A 19,140-nucleotide genomic window follows, 5' to 3' on the forward strand; every position below is an offset into this window, starting at 1 on the left:
TTAACCAGGGTCCCACTGACCCCCCTCAGGATGTGGGTTGACACGCTTTGATCCGGATCAAGTGAGACAAAATGCGTGACGTGAGCCGACACAAACAAACGGCCGCACCTGCGTGAAGGTTTCACTTCCACGAGAAACGTTTCTGTTTATTCTTTTTAGCCATATTTTTGTTGCTTGAGACGCAGCATGAGCCAGATTGCAGCAGGGATGAAGAAACGTTTGCTCTAATCAACATTTGGGCCGACGGTTCAATCCAGAGAAGCTTGGATGGAAGCGTCAGTAACAAGCTGCTTCCGGGGCATTGATACACGTATTGTGTATTTACTTCTGTCATCCAGGTCAACCCTGCTTTATCAAAAACAGTGTGAAATTGCATAGCCGACCCGCATGACACCGGGTCCTGACCTGGGTAGGTTCTGACCTGGGTAGATCATGCCAGTGTGAAAGGGGCTTAAGAATGTTGTTTGGCTCCTTGTTTGAGTCCGAATCTTGTTTTCTTTCCTCAGAGCGGTGGTGGAGTCGGTTCACAAGCTGGACCTCATCATCAGTAACAAGTCATCCTACCGGGAGGTGTTCAAACCTGAGAACATCAGCCTCCGCAACAAGTAAGGGACAAATCTCTTCACTGCCTTCACAGAGCTGAGCACTGCCTGGGCTGCACAGAGTATCGGGCTGGGCCACTGATGCATCCATTCTGTCTCAGCCTCTCTGTCTGTCACTAACAGTTGTCTCTCTCTCTCTGTCCCCTTTCCATTTCATTGCTGATAGATGTTTGGAGCAGCCTACCCAGCTACAGTGCTGGCGTTTACTGTTATAGAGACACTTTGTCTGATAAAGCCTAATTGTGTCTGAGGGGCAACTTGAACTGAAGAGCAGCTCCTGAACTCAAAGCTCCCTAACACAGAAAATAAATAAGACCTAATATCTGAGTAATTGTAATACAGACTGAAAAAATGAATTTGAAACTGCTTAGGCAATATTTTCCACTACTAATTGTGTGAAGCGCTTCAGTGCAATGTAACGTGTGTGTTTGTGTGGCCCAGGCTCAGAGAGCTGTGTGTCAAGCTGATGTTCCTGCACCCTGTTGATTATGGGAGGAAGGCAGAAGAGCTGCTCTGGAGGAAAGTGTACTACGAGGTTATTCAGCTCATCAAAACCAACAAGAAGGTATGGGTTTGCTGACTTCACCCCTGTGGGCTCAATCCGTTACTGCAATGTCTATTTTTTTCCTTAATAAATTATACTAAGTTGAATTATTGGCAATTATTATTTTTTCTGACCGTGCTCTACAGCTAACAAGGGTCAGCGCTGCTGAGATGTTTTGTCCTCTTTCTTCCTGCAGATGATTTCTTTCGTTTCCCCTATCGTAGTGTTACGGCTTTATTTTACAAGTCTTGCAGCAAAAAGCAGACAAAAAAAGGGTTTGTCTCTTTTATATAGGAAATGTGAGACCAGCGAATTTAGTAACATTTACTAGAATTATTTTGTCAGCTCAAAAGATCATTCTTCAGGATGTTAATATGGGTACTGTTGTATTAAGACACACACAAGAACATTTACGATCGAGGCCTATCTAAGCTCGCCTGGTTCCTAGTAGCTGATTGATTTCAAAACTTTGTCAAGTTGGGTCTTAAAGGATCCATGTGATTCTCTCTTAACTAGGTAGCACATTCCATACCCTCACCACTGTGTGAGGTGTCTCCTTCCCTCTGTCCTAAATCTGTCCTCACTTAATTTCCAGCTGCGTCCTCTAGTCCTGGTTTCTGTACCTCTCTTAAAATATGTTAGGCCTAACTGTCAACTCCTTAAAGATTTTATAAACTTCAATCTGTCCCTCCTTATTCTTCATAGTTCTAGGCTAAATCAATTCTTGTTCTTTCAGCATATCTTCATAGCTCCATTAATTTAGCTGTTAAAGCTACAGACGCCTGCAAACCAATCCGTGCAAGCAGGTGGCTTAACGACAGTGTTTCATATGTCAAAGTGTGACACTCTTCCAGGCAATGTTTACAGTGCCCAGTCAAAACCAGAACCAGTTGAGCCACTTCCTATTTTAAGAACAGCGCCTTCAAATTCTCAGAGCACTGCTGGCTTGAATCGGGGCTATCGCTCCCTGGACAATTTTTATTAGGACCTGTCTACCCGACTGGATTTATTCGTTATCGCTCTGAATTAGAGATTACTTTGATCATCCAGGAATGGAAATAAGACTCCCCTTGCATAGCAGTTTGATCCACTACAAGTTTTAAAAGACACACCTGAGTTTGTTACTTGTATACTAATCCAGCTTGCAGTAAAACCTGGAGTGGGTGAACCTGCTATGCAGTAGGAGTCTCATTTTCATCCCTGTCATGCGATCCCTGTTGTGCTTTAAAACTGTTACTTGAGCATTGTTGCCGATCAAGTAGAACCAACAATGCTACACTGATAGGGCTGGCTGCTTTCAAGACAACAATGCACCCGTCCACCGTGCCAGAATTGTGAATGGTTTGAGGAGCAAGACAGAGACTGACCGTCTTCCATGGCCACCACAATGCCCAGCTCTCAATTCAAAATGAGTGCTAATCAGGGTTTGTGAAACTTTTAATGGTGGCCAGCCTCTTGCACCCTCTCTGCATACAGCTGAGATCTAGCATTGAATAGCTTGTTCGCATTCTGTTCATATTAACTGTACCTCATTTTGAAATCTTGCATTTGTTTAAATCCAATGACAGAATGACCAGGCGAATTGAACTGCGCCAAATTACACTGTGTTGCTCTCAAACCAGCTGTTTTAAATATAGGTTAAAACATGGCTCCATACGGTGTACTTGTTATGTGAAACACTTCAGGGAGTGCTGTGGTTCTTTGACTCGGCAGGACAGCCACACACCTCCGTGCAGTGTGAATATTCACGCTGTGCCTCTCCTCCGCAGCATGTCCACAGCCGCAGTGCTCTGGAGTGTGCCTACAGGACCCACCTGATCGCTGGGGTGGGCTTTTACCAGCACCTGCTGCTCTACATCCAGTCCCACTACCAGCTGGAGCTGCAGGACTGCATCGACTGGACCCACGTCACAGACCCCCTCATCGGTGAGTGCGCTGAGAACGGAGCCAGCGCGGCACGGCCGTCCTATAACCGTACCTGTGGGATTAACCTACATGGAGCTAGCAAAACAATCCAAGTAAATTAAAAACTTCACACATTGCCTTTCCTTCCCAGAACCCTCCTTTCCTGTGACGTGTGTGTTTTCAGAGTCTGCTACTCTACTTCACCTCCTTGAAGTGGAATACAGTGAACAGGGAAATGCACGGAGCGAGCAATCGTTTTTTCTTATAGCTTGGAAAAAAAAAATACCAAAATCTCTGCATCTTTCATAAAGGAACATGTGTGATTTAAGAAATGATGTCTATACATATGGGAACACATGTTTTAGAACGTAGCTCTCTTTTTTTTTTTTAATGACAACCCTTATCTGATGTGACAATAGAAAAGTACATTTCTGGTTTTGAAAAGGGGTTTCCCGGATAGATCTAAAGCCAGGATTCTATGTCTGTTTCTTTTTGAAAGGCCGGAAGAAAGCGGTCTCTGCTACTGCCAAGGAGATGGACTGGGCTCAGATGGCCTGCCATCGCTGCCTGGTCTACCTGGGAGACCTCGGTAAGAACACCACAGTGCGTTCAGGAGGCTTGGAGGCATTTGCAGAAACGTTTGTCTACTTGGCTGGAATAGATCAACTTACAGTACCAAGGAATGGCCCTGGATATAATCGAGCACTTCTTATTACCCGCTGGGTTGAAATCCTCTGTGAAGGGAGTATAATAGAGGTGGTCGTCTGTACGTGTGTGTGTTAGTCATGCTTCCCTTTTTCCAGATCTGGAAAACAAATGTGATGGGACTTGGTATTAACAGTATTTAGTTATTCGGAGTGTCGGATTCTAGGGATATATGGAGGTGTCTCTCTGTCTGAACATCTGTATATCACACTTTTTACATGTAACTTGAGACCACAAAGTTAATCTACATACTGTAAATCAGTCACTAGACCATGATTCTCACACCTCCTATGCTTCCCTGACGACACCTTAAATATCCAATTTTCATTCAACATTTTATTGGCATTTCATTCAACATTTAATTGGCATTTCTTATTATATTCTGTACTGTTGATACGTCCTGGTCATCAGCTTCACATGGATCCCTGTAGCTCTCATTTTGAATGCACAGATTTCACACGGATCCCTGTAGCTCTCATTTTGAATGTACAGATTTCACACGGATCCCTGTAGCTCTCATTTTGAATGTAGACATGTGCTGGGGATTGGGGGGTTACTGTAACTGAAAAAAATCCAGCTGTGGCTTTGGTTTCTGGTCGTACACAAAACTCAATTTTTAGTTTGTTAAAGAGATGTTGCATGGTCTTCACCTCCCTGCTTTGATAATAAATGTGTCTGTGTCTCCCAGCTCGCTACCAGAATGAACTGGCAGGCGTGGAGGCAGAGTTGCTGGCTGAGAGGTTTTATCACCAGGCTCTGTCTGTGACTCCACACGTTGGTGAGTATGTGTGACGGGGTCGCCCCTGCGTGTATTTGGGGATGTCACAGTTAGTTCACGTGCAGACTGTGCCAGGGCCAGATTGAATGATTAGCAATTAAGTCCCGACACAGCTGTATTTAAGGAGCACAAATTTCTCACTTAAGGTGGGGTGTACAGCGAGGAGGTACGGGAGAGAGAAATAAATAACAATTGCTGCTCGTGCTGAAAAAGCTCTGCACGATACTTTGTTTGTTTAGTGTTCGCTGTGGTTTGTATCTGTCTGTCTATTTTGGCCGTCGTGCAGTTTAAGTGTTTTGTTTTGTCAAAATCTCGTATTTGTTTATTAAATCTGCGCACCAGCGCCGTTTGCTCACAGTACTTGTATCGGCTCTTCTTCCTGGTCTGATGTCTGCACCAGCCATCCTGGTCAGAGGATGGCAAAGGACTGTAGGGGTGGGCATCAGTCTGCATTCATCTGCAAAGTAAACTGGGTATTTTTCACTAGATTAGATGGTTTTGATGTTGCCCGTGTTTTTAATAATGTCGATTGGCCCTGTTCTGTGTTGCAGGAATGCCTTTTAACCAGCTGGGGACGCTAGCGGGAAGCAAGTACTACAACGTGGAGGCAACTTACTACTACCTGCGATGGTGAGCGAGGCAGAACTCACACGCTCGCACAGACTCGCACTCAGACTCGTGCACAGACACTCTGACACACGCGCACACACACACACGAGACGGGTGCAGCGATTCACATCTATAACTATGAGTTGCAGCACCCACAACTATTAAACAACCAATAGATCTGAATTTGAAAATACTAAACTGAATGACGGACGTCATTGAAGGACTTCTACTCTAACCGTTTGTCATTTAATTTATTACGTTTCTTTTAGTGTTTCTTGTTTAGTATTTCTGAAAGATACCAGATAGCTACTTTGTCGTATTGGGTTTGGTGCTTATTTTGCACATGTACAAATGGGGACAATTTAAAATAAAGGGTCCAGCCATCTAAAGGTGTCTACAAAAGGAGTCAAGTTAGATACAGAAAAGGGTCAGCCCGTAACGGGTAACATGTCTCTCCATTCTGAATTGTGTGTGTGCGTCCAAGTGTGCCTTGTCTTGTGTGTGTCCTGTCTTGTCTCTGCATCTGTCCTTGTGTGTGTGTGTGTGTATTATAGAGAAGGGTAACGTGTCGCTCCATGTTGAATTGTGTGTGTGTCAGTCTGTGCGAGTGTGTCTTGTCTGTGTTATAGAGAAGGGTAACGTGTCTCTCCATGTTGAATTGCAGTATTCAGTCAGAGATGCCGTTCGAGGGAGCTTACGGGAACCTGAAGCGTCTCTATGACAAGGCAGCCAAGATGTACCACCAGGTCAAGAAACAGGAAATGAAGAAGCTGTCCCCCACCAAGCAGAGGTAACCTCAGTGCATTACACTGTGCCAGAGACGACCCATTGAAACAAATAGCACTGTATTACATAGTGCCAGAGACGAGCCATTGAAACAGATAGCACTGCATTACACTGTGCCAGAGACGAGGCATTGAAACAAATAGCACTGTATTACACTGTGCCAGAGACGAGCCATTGAAACAAATAGCACTGCATTACACTGTGCCAGAGACGAGCCATTGAAACAAATAGCACTGTATTACACTGTGCCAGAGACGAGGCATTGAAACAAATAGCACTGAAAATTTGGTGGGATTGTCAGGCACTGTCTTGTCCTGGTTCTGGTCTTATCTCTCCAACAGGTTCCAGTTTATAAATTGAGGAGGAGACCTCCTTTTTATCAGAGGTTACTTGTGGGGTCCTACAAGGTTCAATTCTTGGCCCCATTTTATTTTCTCTTTATATGTTACCCTTTGGTGACCTTATTTGTAGACATGGAGTTAGTTTCCACTGTTATGCTGATGATTCTCAGCTTTACTTGTCCCTCAAACAGGGCTGTGTATCTGCTGCTAACAATTTGAATACCTGTCTTGCTGACATCAAGAACTGGATGTTTAATAACTTTTTAATGTTACATTCAGACAAAACAGAAGTGATGATACTGGAGCCTCAGAGAAAACATGAAGATACACATTTGATTTGATGTTATATTTGATGGACTCTGTACAGATTTTAGGGCAGAAGTAAAAAACTTGGGCGTTATATTTGATGCTGACCTCTCTTTCGAAGCACACACTAAAAATGTTACAATATCCTTGCATTTAAGAAATACTGCAAGACTGAGAGGTATTCTCTCCAGGCAGGATGCAGAGAGATTAATGCATGCTTTTATGTCCTCTAGGGGATTGATTATTGCAATGGTCTTTTCATTGGGACTAGCCACAACATTATTTGGTGATAGAGGTGGAGGGCTGAGCTCTGTGTTTCGTGCTCCATGCTGTCTGTTTGCTTATTTTTGTGAGTTTTTGTAAAACCTTTTGTTTTGGCCCTTGTGCCTTTTATTTTGACAAGGGTTTTTTTGTAAATGTTGTGTACATTTTTATTTTAGTTTTTTTTGTAAATTAAAACTGCACAATTTAACCGTGCAGCTTTCTGTGTCTGAGTCTCTGTCCCTGCCAATACCACCTGGGCTGGGAGCCTACCCAAAATGAGTCCTTAAGTACTGGAAAGGGGAGAAATGTCCAACTTTCAAAGAATGGAAAGATGTAATGTTTTCTGTATTGCAGCTGGAGAGGCTCTACCAGACAGATGAAGGAAGATTAAATGACTTCCTTAAAATAATACCTGCATTCTGCTACTGCAAATCTTTGATTTAAGCATGTAACATTAAATTATTGACATGATATAACAGTGACAGAGTATAGATTCTGTAGAGGTATCAGAAGCCCCAGATTTCTGTTGTATCTTCAGGTACAGCAACAGGCAAATCAGTCGCCTACAAATACGTTTATTGTTCATGCTGCTGGCAGACTCCATGAGAGACCCTTTATTTTTGTACATTGCCACGTGTTTGCCTGCTTAGCTCTGTTTTGTTTGTCTTTTCAGGTCTAAAGACGTTAAACGGTTGCTGGTGAGCTTCATGTACCTGCAGAGCCTTCTTCAGCCCAAGAACAGGTAAAGCTTCCCACAGTAAGAGCATAGGAAAGTGTAATCACTGTAACACACTGCACAGAGAGGTATGGTAAAGCATAGGGAAGCATTGTAAATCACAGAGAGGTCTGGTAAAGCATAGGGAAGCATTGTAAAGCACAGAGATGTATGGTAAAGCATAGGGAAGCATTGTAAAGCAGAGAGAGGTATGGTAAAGCATAGGGAAGTATTGTAAAGCACAGAGAGGTCTGGTAAAGCATAGGGAAGCATTGTAAAGCACAGAGAGGTCTGGTAAAGCATAGGGAAGCATTGTAAAGCACAGAGATGTATGGTAAAGCATAGGGAAGCATTGTAAAGCACAGAGCTGTATCATGGTAAACTGTGCTATCTGCATAGTACAGGGGTGTGCAATTAAAAAAAAATATATATATATATATATATATAATATATATATATATATATATATATATATATATATAATATATATATATATCTTGTTGTCCAAGGGACAAAATGCTACAAAAATCATCTTGCCCCCTCACCGTCCCACAAAACACACACAGATAGAATATAACATGTAGGGTTTAGCTGTTATAAACAATGAACACAATCAATTAGTGATTTAATTATAATTTTAGCTTCATGAAGTCAAGTAAAAACGTAATTCAGTCCAAACATGCTTGCCAAAACTGAGTCCATCTAATTTGTGTGCGTGGTTGCCCAATTTATTCTCGTTTTAAAAATCTGTAGCCTACTAAAGGAAACTGTCCAAATAAAAAATAAATAAAACATGTAATATGTCTTGTTCAGCCTTAGACACCTCCTATTTTGAAACGACGTGGCAGACTTTGTGTAGTTTCACTTTGTGTATTAATATTGTTTTGGGAACTTCACAATTTTTTGTATATCTTGGGGTATAAAAAATAAAAATGTTTTCATTGATTATAAATTAATTGTTTGTACTTTTAACTTCAGAAAAGCTGAGCTTTAAATATTGTACTTCATGTACAGCTAACATTTTTATATACGATAATGTTTTTAAATATTATAACTGGAAAAATTACCTGTGGTTCCTGGAAGACGAAGGCTTCTTACACTTGACCGTGTCGTTCGGTCTTCTGTACACAACCTGCAAATTGATGCCGTCGTGTCAGGAAGTCAGCGTGTTTGCATTGACATGTTTGTTGCATAGCCAGTGTGTTTTATGTTTTTTTTGCATAGCTTCCACAGGGTATTTTGTTTGTCAACGTTTCTTTTATTGACAGGAAACCTGAAATATGTCCACACTGGTGATCTAGAATGTGCCGAAGGGCTCCCAATTTCAGATTCCTGAGTTTCACTTTCACGAGCTTTGAGTCGCTCCCCTCTATTGCTCTCGAACTTGAACTCCGGAAGCCGCTGGTCTACACATTAAATAATGGGAAACACCCATTACAATTTACATACAACCATTGGATGTGATTTGCTGATCAATACGCAAAGTTGCCTCAAACTTGGTCTCCTGGAACGTGGCTTCAAGCCACTGTTCCTGAGAGTGGCTTTGTGTTGCCTTTAGCCTTATAAGCAGTCTTGTATGACCTGGTTGTCTGCTGCTGTTTTGGTTCTAGCCTCTCTGTGCCAGTCAGGACTAGGGCTGTCAGTTAAGCCTCCAAACAGCAGTTGATTAACTGGGCACACAATCGAATCGTTTGAATAAATATCAATGATTGTGCTGTCAACATACATTTTCGCTCCATTCCTCTACCCCCGATGTGATTTATTTTAATATCATTGCAGTTAAGTAAAAGCTTGTGAATTACTCTTTGGTAGCGTCAGGAGAAAAAGAAAAAAAAAACAAAACATTCAAGCCACATTCGAGCCACATTCGCAACAAGCCTAAAGCAAGTTTAACATACTACAGGAGTGTTACTAAATATTTATTCCAAACAGATTACAGTACTTTGGAATGTAATCCATATAAACTAGAGACGAGTTTATGAAAACCATTTTTTTTTTTTTTTTTTTAATTCAGTGACAGCTGCAGCATCACGCATTGCATCTTGTTAATACTGTACCACCTAACCTTCACTATCTGTGAAACACACAATGCGGAAATCCCTGCCTAAAACCATCATCATAATAATAATACAAATAAACTGATTTACTTACCACAACGTGCATACCTGCTGTAGGTCAAGCTGATCGTTACTCCAAAATTGCGTTTAACATCACTGATCGTTTTATTTTTTATTTATTTATTTTTTTTATGTTATTAAATATTGTTAAATATTCATTATATAACAACTCCAAAGAAGTGCAAACTATATCCAGTCAGTTTTCTTCAATGTGCACAATTTATTTACAGGCTGTTTGCCAGGAATACAAGGCTGTCGTCCTGCTCTGGGTTCAAGGCGCATGCTTTTTTGTTTGTTTACATCAAACACACAGAGGGGCGTACTTGTAAAGCATTTTCAAAACTGATTCGCTGGTAGGACGGGACCAGCAAATAAAATGCTAGTTAACACGAGCAGGAAGAGAAGAGCACGCCCACTGCTTGTCTGTCAGAAATACTGTAAATAGCAAGGCAGTTCGGTGCAGTTTCATTGCTAAGAAATAAATAATAATAATTATTTAAGTTTATCAGACACCCTTATCCAGGGCGACTTAGTCGTAAACAAAAATACATTTCAAGAATCACAGTACAAGTAATACAATTAAGAGCAAGATAAATAAATTTGGTTCTAGCAGCTTTGTGCGTTACAAAAATGTAAGTATTGAATCGATTATCCAGTATTTATATCGATGTATATAATGAGGAATGGAATCGATCGAAAAATCGATTTTAATCGTAGCAGCCGTAGTCAGGACTGTATCATTGCTTGTACCCTGTTTGCCTCCTCTCTCCTCTCAGCCTGCTGGAGTCTGAGCTGACGTCTCTGTGCCAGTCGGTGCTGGAGGACTTTAACCTGGTGCTGTTCTACCTGCCCTCTGCCTCGCACTCCTCCTCTGGCTGTGAGGAAGAGGAGGATCACGAGAGCCGCTACTCCTTCGTCCCTGATGTGCTCGTCTTCAGAATGGTCGTCACCTGCCTCATGGTCGTGCACAACCTCAAGAGGGCAGGTCTGTATTGTGTGTGGAGCAGACTGTGGAACCAGAGCATTCAGGGCTTTATACACGATTCAAGGGTTCTGGTTTTTGTTCATTCTGACTTTTCTGCTTAAAAACCTATGTATTAAAAAAATACCAATAAATTAGACGACAGATGTTTAGACTAGAAGTCTTTTTGAAGGAAGACTAAAAACTTGATGACGGCTGTAGGGCAGTGATGAAGACATTTAAAAAAGACTTTGTCACTGAATTTAGTGACGCTTCTTTTAGTCTTTCTAAATTCAGCACAAGTCATTCATAGTAATTTCTTCCAACCTGTATTGTAGGGTAAGCCTTACTGGTCCACATTTGAGCTTGGGTTTCTTTGATCCAGGATCAGCTGAATGTAACAAATGCACAGGCTTTCGAGACTGCAAAGGTCTCTTCAGGGGAGAAGGTAAAAAAATGTAGTCTGGTCTGTACAACTTCCATTTTTATCCTACCTTACCCCCTGACCTTCAGTTCTCCTGAGCTGTTGTTGGGAGCTACTGCCGAGGTGGCACATGAGAGAAAAAGAGGGGCACTAAAATTAAAAATAAAACTTGCAGCTGCTTTCCAATCCCCCCCCCCCACCCCTTCGATTCACCGAACGCTGCAACTCTGGTGTGACCCCGTTTCCCTGGTTCTGTTGCAGGTTCCAAGCAGTACAGCGCTGCCATCGCCTTCACGCTGGCCATGTTCTCTCACCTGGTCAACCACGTGAACATCCACCTGCAGGCTGAGCTGGAGGAAGGAGAGAGCGGAGTCCCGGTGCTGCACACGGGTACGAGAGAGGAGGAACGGGAGCCTCTCCAGAGACAATACAGGGGCACGCAGTTCTGTGGGGATACCTGCTGTTGGAGGCTGCTAGTCTGTAGGACCGTCTCTGTATAGATATATAGGACTGATGCAGAGATATCGAGACACAGAGAACTGCTTGTATGAAGGTCCCCTGTCAGTTTGAATCTTAATGACCTTTTCCCTGCTTATATTTAGCTTTTCATATTACATTTACATATATAAAAACACAGGGTGTTACCATTGATAGGTCACTCCAGGGTGATTTCCCAGTGCTGTAATATGCCGTGGCTTATCGGGGGTATAGGATAGGTTGACCAAATCAGTGTTTTTAATGCAACTGTCTATGTTCCGAATGGGGAAAAAAAAAAAAAAAAAATGAACATGCATTTCCTGTGATTTTTTCCCGACACGCAGATGACCTGGAAGTGAAAGACGGCGTGACGTTGACGCCGGAGGAAGGCACGCTACAGAACGGGACGGCTGAAGAGGAGGAGGAGGAGGAGGAGGAGAGAAGTGGGAAAGGAGCAGACGGCCAAAAGAAACCTTCAAACTCAACAGACAAAACCAAGAAGAGCGGCAAAAAGAAATACTCCCGTCTCTCCCGCCTGAGACGGCGCCGATACGACGGGAAAGAGGACGAGAGTGATCTGAGTGAGGGCTTTGAGAGCGAGGGGGAGAGAGGGGGTAGAGTGGGGGGCAGGAGAGTGGGAGCAGCTGTCGTCTCCACCGCCATTACCAGGGCCAAACACAAGGGAGTGGACTGGGACAGTGGCTCTGAGAAGAGCGAGGAAGACTATGAAGAGGAGGAGGCGGAGACTGCGTTCGACGTGGAAACCGATTCGGATATGAACAGCCAGGAGTCGCGCTCTGATTTGGAAGACATCGAAGACGAAAAAACGGAGATCGCAGGTGTTCCCGATTCACTCGACAGCGCGGATTCAAAACCGCTGGAGAAGGCGGAGCCTAGCCCGGCTGTCAATGGGCCTACCCCCAGCAGCAGCGGCAGCGACTCCAGCATCGCCAGTAACCTCCAGGCCATGTCTTCCCAGCTCTTCCAGACCAAACGCTGCTTCCGTTTGGCCCCCACTTTCAGTAACGTGCTGCTGCGACCCTGCAGCGCTCCAGAGGCCAGCGGGGGAGGGAGCAGCCCCCAGCCAACAGCCCTTGATCAGACCCCTCTCGCCAGCAGCAATCCCAGTGCCACCCCCCAAACTGCCAGTGACAACGGTGAGGCTCCTGCATAACCACAGCAGCTATGCCTCGTGGTTTTGTGCTTTTGCCTCCTACTTGGGCTGCTTGCTTCTTTAATAGAGTAACTTTAACAGTCCTGCTTTGCACCCATTGATATCAATGTAAAGCCACGTTGATTAACCCTTAGCGGTCCATTTATTCAGCGTGTCTCATGCGCGTCAGGTCCAATTTTTTTTCACACGTGCAGATTATTTGACGCGCTGTTTAAAAGTATTTTTTTTCACAGTAAAACATCTTTAAGACACTGCATATCAACAGGACACTCAGTAGTACAGCCCCGCCCCACCCACCCCTTGTTCGCTGTGTTTTTCACATACCTCTTGATAGTAGTGCATACCGATTTAAATCATCTCCTGATCACTCGTTTTATCACGTAACTCCTCAATAATGTGATCCAAGTCGTTATTTTATTACTGTAACATCTAAAAAAAGCTCTGCAAATGTCTGATATTCTTTGAGTGCTGGACGCAGAAGCAGCTATCTTGTTTGTTTATGTCCGTGTTATCTGTGTGATGCCGGGGCTATCTGTATTCATGAGATACGCCCCTTTTTTTGCTCCCATTGATGGCAATATAAAGCCACGTTCATTAAGGCCACCCCTTGAATTTAGCATTGAAGCCACCATCAGCCTCCCAAATGTATCAAACCACTGTTAAATGAGCTCTCTAATAAGACTAGCATACTGTAAACTACTAATCACTGTAAAAATTGTAATGTAATTTTATTTGAAAGTCTGATATTAGAAATCTAATAAGAAGCACCTTGGAAATTAAATTTGAATGCCATGAATCTTACCTGTTGTGCACTTCCATTAGCATGTACAGCTCTGGCCAAAAGCTCTGCATCACCTAAGATTTTAGGATTGAGACATCAATTAAAAAATAACTAAACATGATTTTTAGGTCTTTTTATTTAACATGTAATCGATAACTACAAAATGATATCGCGAGAGTCTACTGGAAACCATTATAGTAGTACAGTATTTCATGTTAGATTTTGAAATGTCACAATTTTCAGTTTGTCAGTTTTTTGTTAAGTATATGTTAAACTACAAAGCGGTATGTAATTCATTTCAACATCATTCAGCAGGTTTCATTCGACTTTACAAAGCAAAATTAGTTCATTCTATTGGGTGATGCAAAACTTTTGGCCATAGATGTAGGTCTGCAATGTGCAGTTGTCAGAGATTCCTGGCATTAATTTGTTAGCTACTGTACAGCCACTTTTCAGTTTGCTTGTTTTTGTAAGATTATGAGTTTGTGTGAGGAATAAGAAGTCGGTTTAGTATAATGATCTCTGAGGCTGTCCTGTAGTGTTTCAGCAGACCCTGTCTCTTCTGTGCCACAGATGGTGGCTCGGATTCGGAGGGCAGCGTGGAGAGTAACCAATCCTGTCGCAACGAGAAGACCCTACTAGAGCGACTGGAGATCCTGACCAATCAAGGGCTGCTGCCGGCTGTCAAGGTCTTCCTGGATTGGCTGAGAGCGAACACTGACATCATTGTCATGTGCGCACAGGTAAGGCAGCAATACTGGTAATGCCAAATATCAGGATGATTCGCCATATGGAACATTGTCAGTATTTTTTGTTTTGAGTATTGTGGCATTTTAAGTAATTATAGATAGCAAAATAGTTCCATCCGTTTTCCCCCATGCATATCCATTCATTATAGGGGTCTCAGTTGTGCAGTTTTGAAAGAAACACTTGTTTTAGCAAACATGGATTTTCATTTTACAACATCTCTAGGTTAAAGAAATCTGTCTGCAAGCCATGCTTTTAGATTGTCTTGCACTTCCTGGGTCACCTGGAGGGTGAAATTGTCCCCACCCCGTCACTGCCTTCTTTCCTGTCAATAATCAACCAGCTGTTTCCCCTGTTAACTGACATGCTTTCAGCCAGCAACAGTACCCAGAAGGCACTGCTGAGGTGAAGGAAGGCAGAGCAAGCAAAGTGAGAATTTTCTTTAACCCAATATGGTACCAGATGTTGGTTTTAAATTGAAAATAAAGGTTTGCTATTACTTGCGTTTCTTTAAAAACTGCACGTTTTGAGATCCTTGAGGCTAATGGAAGTGCAAAATAGGAGGATTTATGGAATTTACTGATGAATAAATTCCTCACGGGTAGATTCTGGTGTCTTTGCAGATTGATATGCAGTGAGGGTGACCATGCGGCATGTGGCTGCTCTCTGCTAAGTTTTCCTTCCTGTCTCCTGTAGAGTTCTCAGAGCCTGTGGAACAGATTGTCGGTGCTTCTCAATCTCCTTCCAGACAGCAGAAAGATACTGGAAGCCGGTAAGCAATCTACCGATGATACCCTGTCCTTCACTGCAGCCATTGACACCCTGTGCCGTTTCCACACTGGCACTGTAGAGCGGTGCTGACTGCGCACTGAAGCGTCTCTGAGTGAGACTCACTACTGGACTAACTAATCCTCCTCCTGCCGTAGTTTCCAGTCTGCATTAGCCCTTTGCGGTCCTATGTCGGACCCTGTCCGACATCATCAAAAAGACGTCAAGCTGAGGTCCCTAGTCGTTTTTTCTCCGGAAAAAGCAGAGAAAAGCTTTCAATGGCCGAGTGAGGCCGAAAGAAGCCGAAAAAAAAAGGAGAGGCAGATCGGAGCAATACGCATAGTCCCTTCAGCACGGACATAAACAAACAAGATAGCTGCTTCTGCATCCAGCGCTCAAAGAATATCACGGACATTTGCCAAGTTTTTTGAGATGTTATAGTAATAATGACTTGGATAGCATTATTGAGGAGTTCGGTGATAAAAATGAGTGATGAGGAGATGATTTATCAGTATGCACTACTATGAAGAGATACGAGGTAAATACAGCGAACAAGGGGTGGGGCGGGGCTGGAGATGCAGTACTGAGTGTCCTGTTGATCTGCAGTGCCTTTTAAACATGTTTTACTTTGAATAAAATTTTTAAACAGCGCGTGTGAAAATAAATTGGACCTGACGCGCCTGACAGGCGCTGAATAAATGGACTACAAAGGGTTAATAACTACCAGAGTAATATTACCCTGCACTAGCGTGTGTAAACTAACTAAGCCACATTAAAAAATAATGTGACTTTATTTGATTGCTCATGACATGCACGTAAAGTTGTGCTTTACACATGCATAGATCACAGAACTGCACTGCACGAGTCCACTCCAGCATTAGTGTGTCAATTAAATTGCATCAAATCTGGGATTAGTTTCTAGTGTGAACAGAACAAGGAGCAAAGCCGCATTAACTACTCCTGGGTTTGATACCAGATTCAACTCTTGGATTAAAACAGTAATAGTCTGATCTCATCGGTCTTGTATGAAGTGACACTGGTGACTCAGTAGGGGGCGCTGTCTTTCTGGGGACCATGAAAATGTAACATTTTTCTCCCATTTGATAAGTCATCAGTATCTACTGGCAATACTTTGTGATGAATGTGTATTCGGATACCCATGGGAACTCTAGACACGTCGCGGTATACCGCGGTTATTGTGGGGTGCAGCTTGAAGTGTCAAATCAGTGCTTTATTTTTCCAGCAGAGTGTGCCAGAGAGCATTTAGGAATGCAATGAGCTGTATACTGACCAGTGACAAGATGATTTCTGCTTTAGATTTGTTTAATAGTCCCCCTCCCATCTGTAGGGGTGTCGTGTGAGGTACTGTATTAACAAACAAAAAAAATTGATATTTAAAAAATAGTTCTGCCCATACAAATGGTAATTCAATTTTAAATGATCATGGGATTGACCTATCGAACTATCTCCTGTCGCTATGTATTTAGCTATCGATCTATCTATACAAATAAATGGGAAGAAATCAGTACCGCTGTATGTTGGCTGTCTGGGTTAGCAATTGGTACAACGTGATAACAACCCTAAATGTTACTGTACTTTACACTATTTCTGCAGTTATTCAAGTTGTAGTGTTCAGTAGCGTGTTTTAAAATGAAAAGTTTGCTTTAACATGTATTGGTTCAAAACTGCACCTATTTAGCTAATCTGAGTGTAAAAGGTGTATTCAATGGCTTTAACTGCAGACACAGTTACACTTTTTTGGTCACCCCTGTCCCTCCTCCCTCAGAGGTGCCCTTGTGTGAGGAGGTGTCTGAGCTCCTGAGCGCGTGCGAGCGGCCGGACCTGCAGCAGACCCTGCTGCTGCCCGAGGATGTGGCACTGCGCCATCTGCCTGCCCTCCGAGCAGCTCACAAGAGACTGGACATGGAGAGAGAGAGCCCCACTCTCAGCACCCTGCAGGAGGTAACCCTGCTTTTAACAGGATATGTGCTGGATAGGTAACAAGATAGGTAACGGTTGCTATTAACAGGATATGTACTGTAAAAATAAAAAAACTGCTTTACAAAAAAGGGGTTGAGCTTTGAGTGGACTAGTAATTTGCAGCTTTTTACATCCTGTCCCTTACAATATTAGCTGTTTGCAAATATGAAACATATGTACACAGAGCTTAGAATGGAGTAAGGGAAAGTAAACAGTCTTTTGGATACAGTCTGCAAAAAGGACGTGGCTTTTTAAACTGGTGGAGCTGTGAATTTAACATGCCAAGTCTATCCATGCTTAATTCCGTGTTATTTTTGTGTTTCGTTTCTTTTAGTCGGTGGTGCGCCTGTCCTGCATTCGCAGTTTCGGTCACTTCCTGACCCGTCTCCAAGGCAACGTGCTACACTTCAACCCGGAGGCGGGCATCTTCACCAGCGTCAGCCAATCGGAGCAGGAGAACCTGCTGCAGCAGGCCAGGGCGCAGTTCCGCATGGTGAGAAGAGCAATATCACTCCCCAATATCCCTCACCCAGCCTCACCCAATATCCCTCAACCAGCCTGGCGCTTCAGGACCAGGTTTCTGTTTCCAGTAACTGTATTGCAGTGAGCCAGGGTGCTTTTAGTGGCCCTGTACTGGCCCAGGAGACTGCGGTTCTCCACGCTGGTGCAACTGTTGCGCCACCAGCCTTGGCAATTGCCCACGCGGGGGACGTTGTGGAACACCAACCCATCGAGCCTGCAGCTCTGGGTCTGGCCAGTTAGGCTTGTCGGAGAGAGTCATATCGACTCTCCAGAATGCAAGAGCTGCTTCAACGCGCTCTCAGTATGGATACAAGTGGGGCGTGTTCCAAACTTCGTGTTTGGCATGTCAGGTTGATCCCACGACTAGCCCCATGCCAGTCATTCTGCAGTTTTGCAGGACCTCTTTGAGGGTAAGTAGGCTGAAGAAAATGTATGGCACGAGCGCCGTCCTGCACCCAGTTTTGTCTCCAGTGGGGGTGGAGACAGGCATGCTGACGTTGCGGGTGTAAGATGCAGCTTTGGTAGAAGTGTTCAGTTGAATCAGGTATAATAGGTTAACCCATTGTGTAATGGATATATATCTGTACCAAGGTTATGATAACCTATTGGCTTATATCTCCCATCAAGCTGATCTGTTCTAACTCTGTATTTAAAGCCATGGCGGGGATGTATTGGTTGATGTATGTTCCACACTGGAGGGCTGATTGTGCTGGCTTTTGTCTTGCTGACAGGCGGAGGAGGAGGCACGCAGAAACAGGCTGATGAGAGACATGGCACAGCTGAGGCTACAGGTGAGCCCCTGGGGTTATCAGAGCAGCTGCTGTCAAATCTTCTTGTATAGCACCAAAGATGAATCTGACCCTACCCAGTACAGCCTTCTACGTCAGCTAGATAGTCTGTAGAATGTGGGGTTTAGATTTACTCGTATGTTTGTTTGTTTACTGTTGTCAAATATGTAAGCCAAATATAGATGTTAGCCTTAGTGTTACAGCGGTATGTGTGCAATGTTAGCCAGTTTATTTCATATTCCGTGTTTCTTCAGTCTTTTCCTAATACAGTTGCTGTGCACATAGTCACACAAATACTGTGGCTTTTAGTTGCCAACATCCCCAAATTGTTTGTTTTAAACACTTTGAAAATCAAACAACCTCATGACTGGTTTCACAGACCCCGATTTAGCTTCTCTTGGGTAGTCCAAGATGCTAATTTGGGTGTGTGATACCAGCTCGAAGACTATTAGTCCGTGGAGGAGCTGTGTGCGGTACAGTGTTAATGCTCACCTGTGTGTCTGTTTGCTGTGTCCCAGTTGGAGGTGTCTCAGCTGGAGGGCAGTCTGCAGCAGCCCAAGGCCCAGTCCTCCATGTCTCCCTACCTGGTCCCAGACACCACTGCTCTCTGCCAGCACCTGGGGCTGATCAGACAGCTGGCAGGCAGCGGTCGTTTCATCATCATCATCCCGCGCACAGGTGAGACAGCGCCACCGCAGGCCTGGGGGAGATACTGCACTCTGAAAACATGAGTGCAGGGGGTGACAAACGTATTCATATATTCTGTTAATTAAAATGAATACTTTGAATTTTAGCTGAAGCAAATGTACGATTTAGTACTGTATTACATTGAAGTAGTCTCAGGAG

The 19,140-nt window shown here is 43.6% G+C and overlaps 1 protein-coding gene across 1 annotated transcript in view; it reads left to right on the forward strand.

Moving 5' to 3' along the window:
- LOC131703055 (nonsense-mediated mRNA decay factor SMG5-like) overlaps positions 1 to 19,140 on the forward strand; it is a 28,217-nt gene that overhangs the window by 1,197 nt on the left and 7,880 nt on the right. Inside the window, exons 2-18 of the mRNA XM_059005908.1 lie at positions 507 to 605; positions 1,044 to 1,167; positions 2,916 to 3,072; positions 3,551 to 3,640; positions 4,445 to 4,534; positions 5,086 to 5,164; positions 5,808 to 5,933; positions 7,514 to 7,582; positions 10,449 to 10,657; positions 11,319 to 11,447; positions 11,879 to 12,691; positions 14,063 to 14,232; positions 14,933 to 15,008; positions 16,791 to 16,966; positions 17,319 to 17,477; positions 18,238 to 18,297; positions 18,813 to 18,972. Of these exons, the coding sequence (XP_058861891.1) occupies positions 507 to 605; positions 1,044 to 1,167; positions 2,916 to 3,072; positions 3,551 to 3,640; positions 4,445 to 4,534; positions 5,086 to 5,164; positions 5,808 to 5,933; positions 7,514 to 7,582; positions 10,449 to 10,657; positions 11,319 to 11,447; positions 11,879 to 12,691; positions 14,063 to 14,232; positions 14,933 to 15,008; positions 16,791 to 16,966; positions 17,319 to 17,477; positions 18,238 to 18,297; positions 18,813 to 18,972 (2,786 nt within the window). The remainder of the gene's footprint in view (positions 1 to 506; positions 606 to 1,043; positions 1,168 to 2,915; positions 3,073 to 3,550; positions 3,641 to 4,444; positions 4,535 to 5,085; positions 5,165 to 5,807; positions 5,934 to 7,513; positions 7,583 to 10,448; positions 10,658 to 11,318; positions 11,448 to 11,878; positions 12,692 to 14,062; positions 14,233 to 14,932; positions 15,009 to 16,790; positions 16,967 to 17,318; positions 17,478 to 18,237; positions 18,298 to 18,812; positions 18,973 to 19,140) is intronic.

The sequence above is a fragment of the Acipenser ruthenus genome, chromosome 32 (genome assembly GCF_902713425.1).
Source record: "Acipenser ruthenus chromosome 32, fAciRut3.2 maternal haplotype, whole genome shotgun sequence".
Taxonomy (NCBI): Eukaryota; Metazoa; Chordata; class Actinopteri; order Acipenseriformes; family Acipenseridae; genus Acipenser; species Acipenser ruthenus.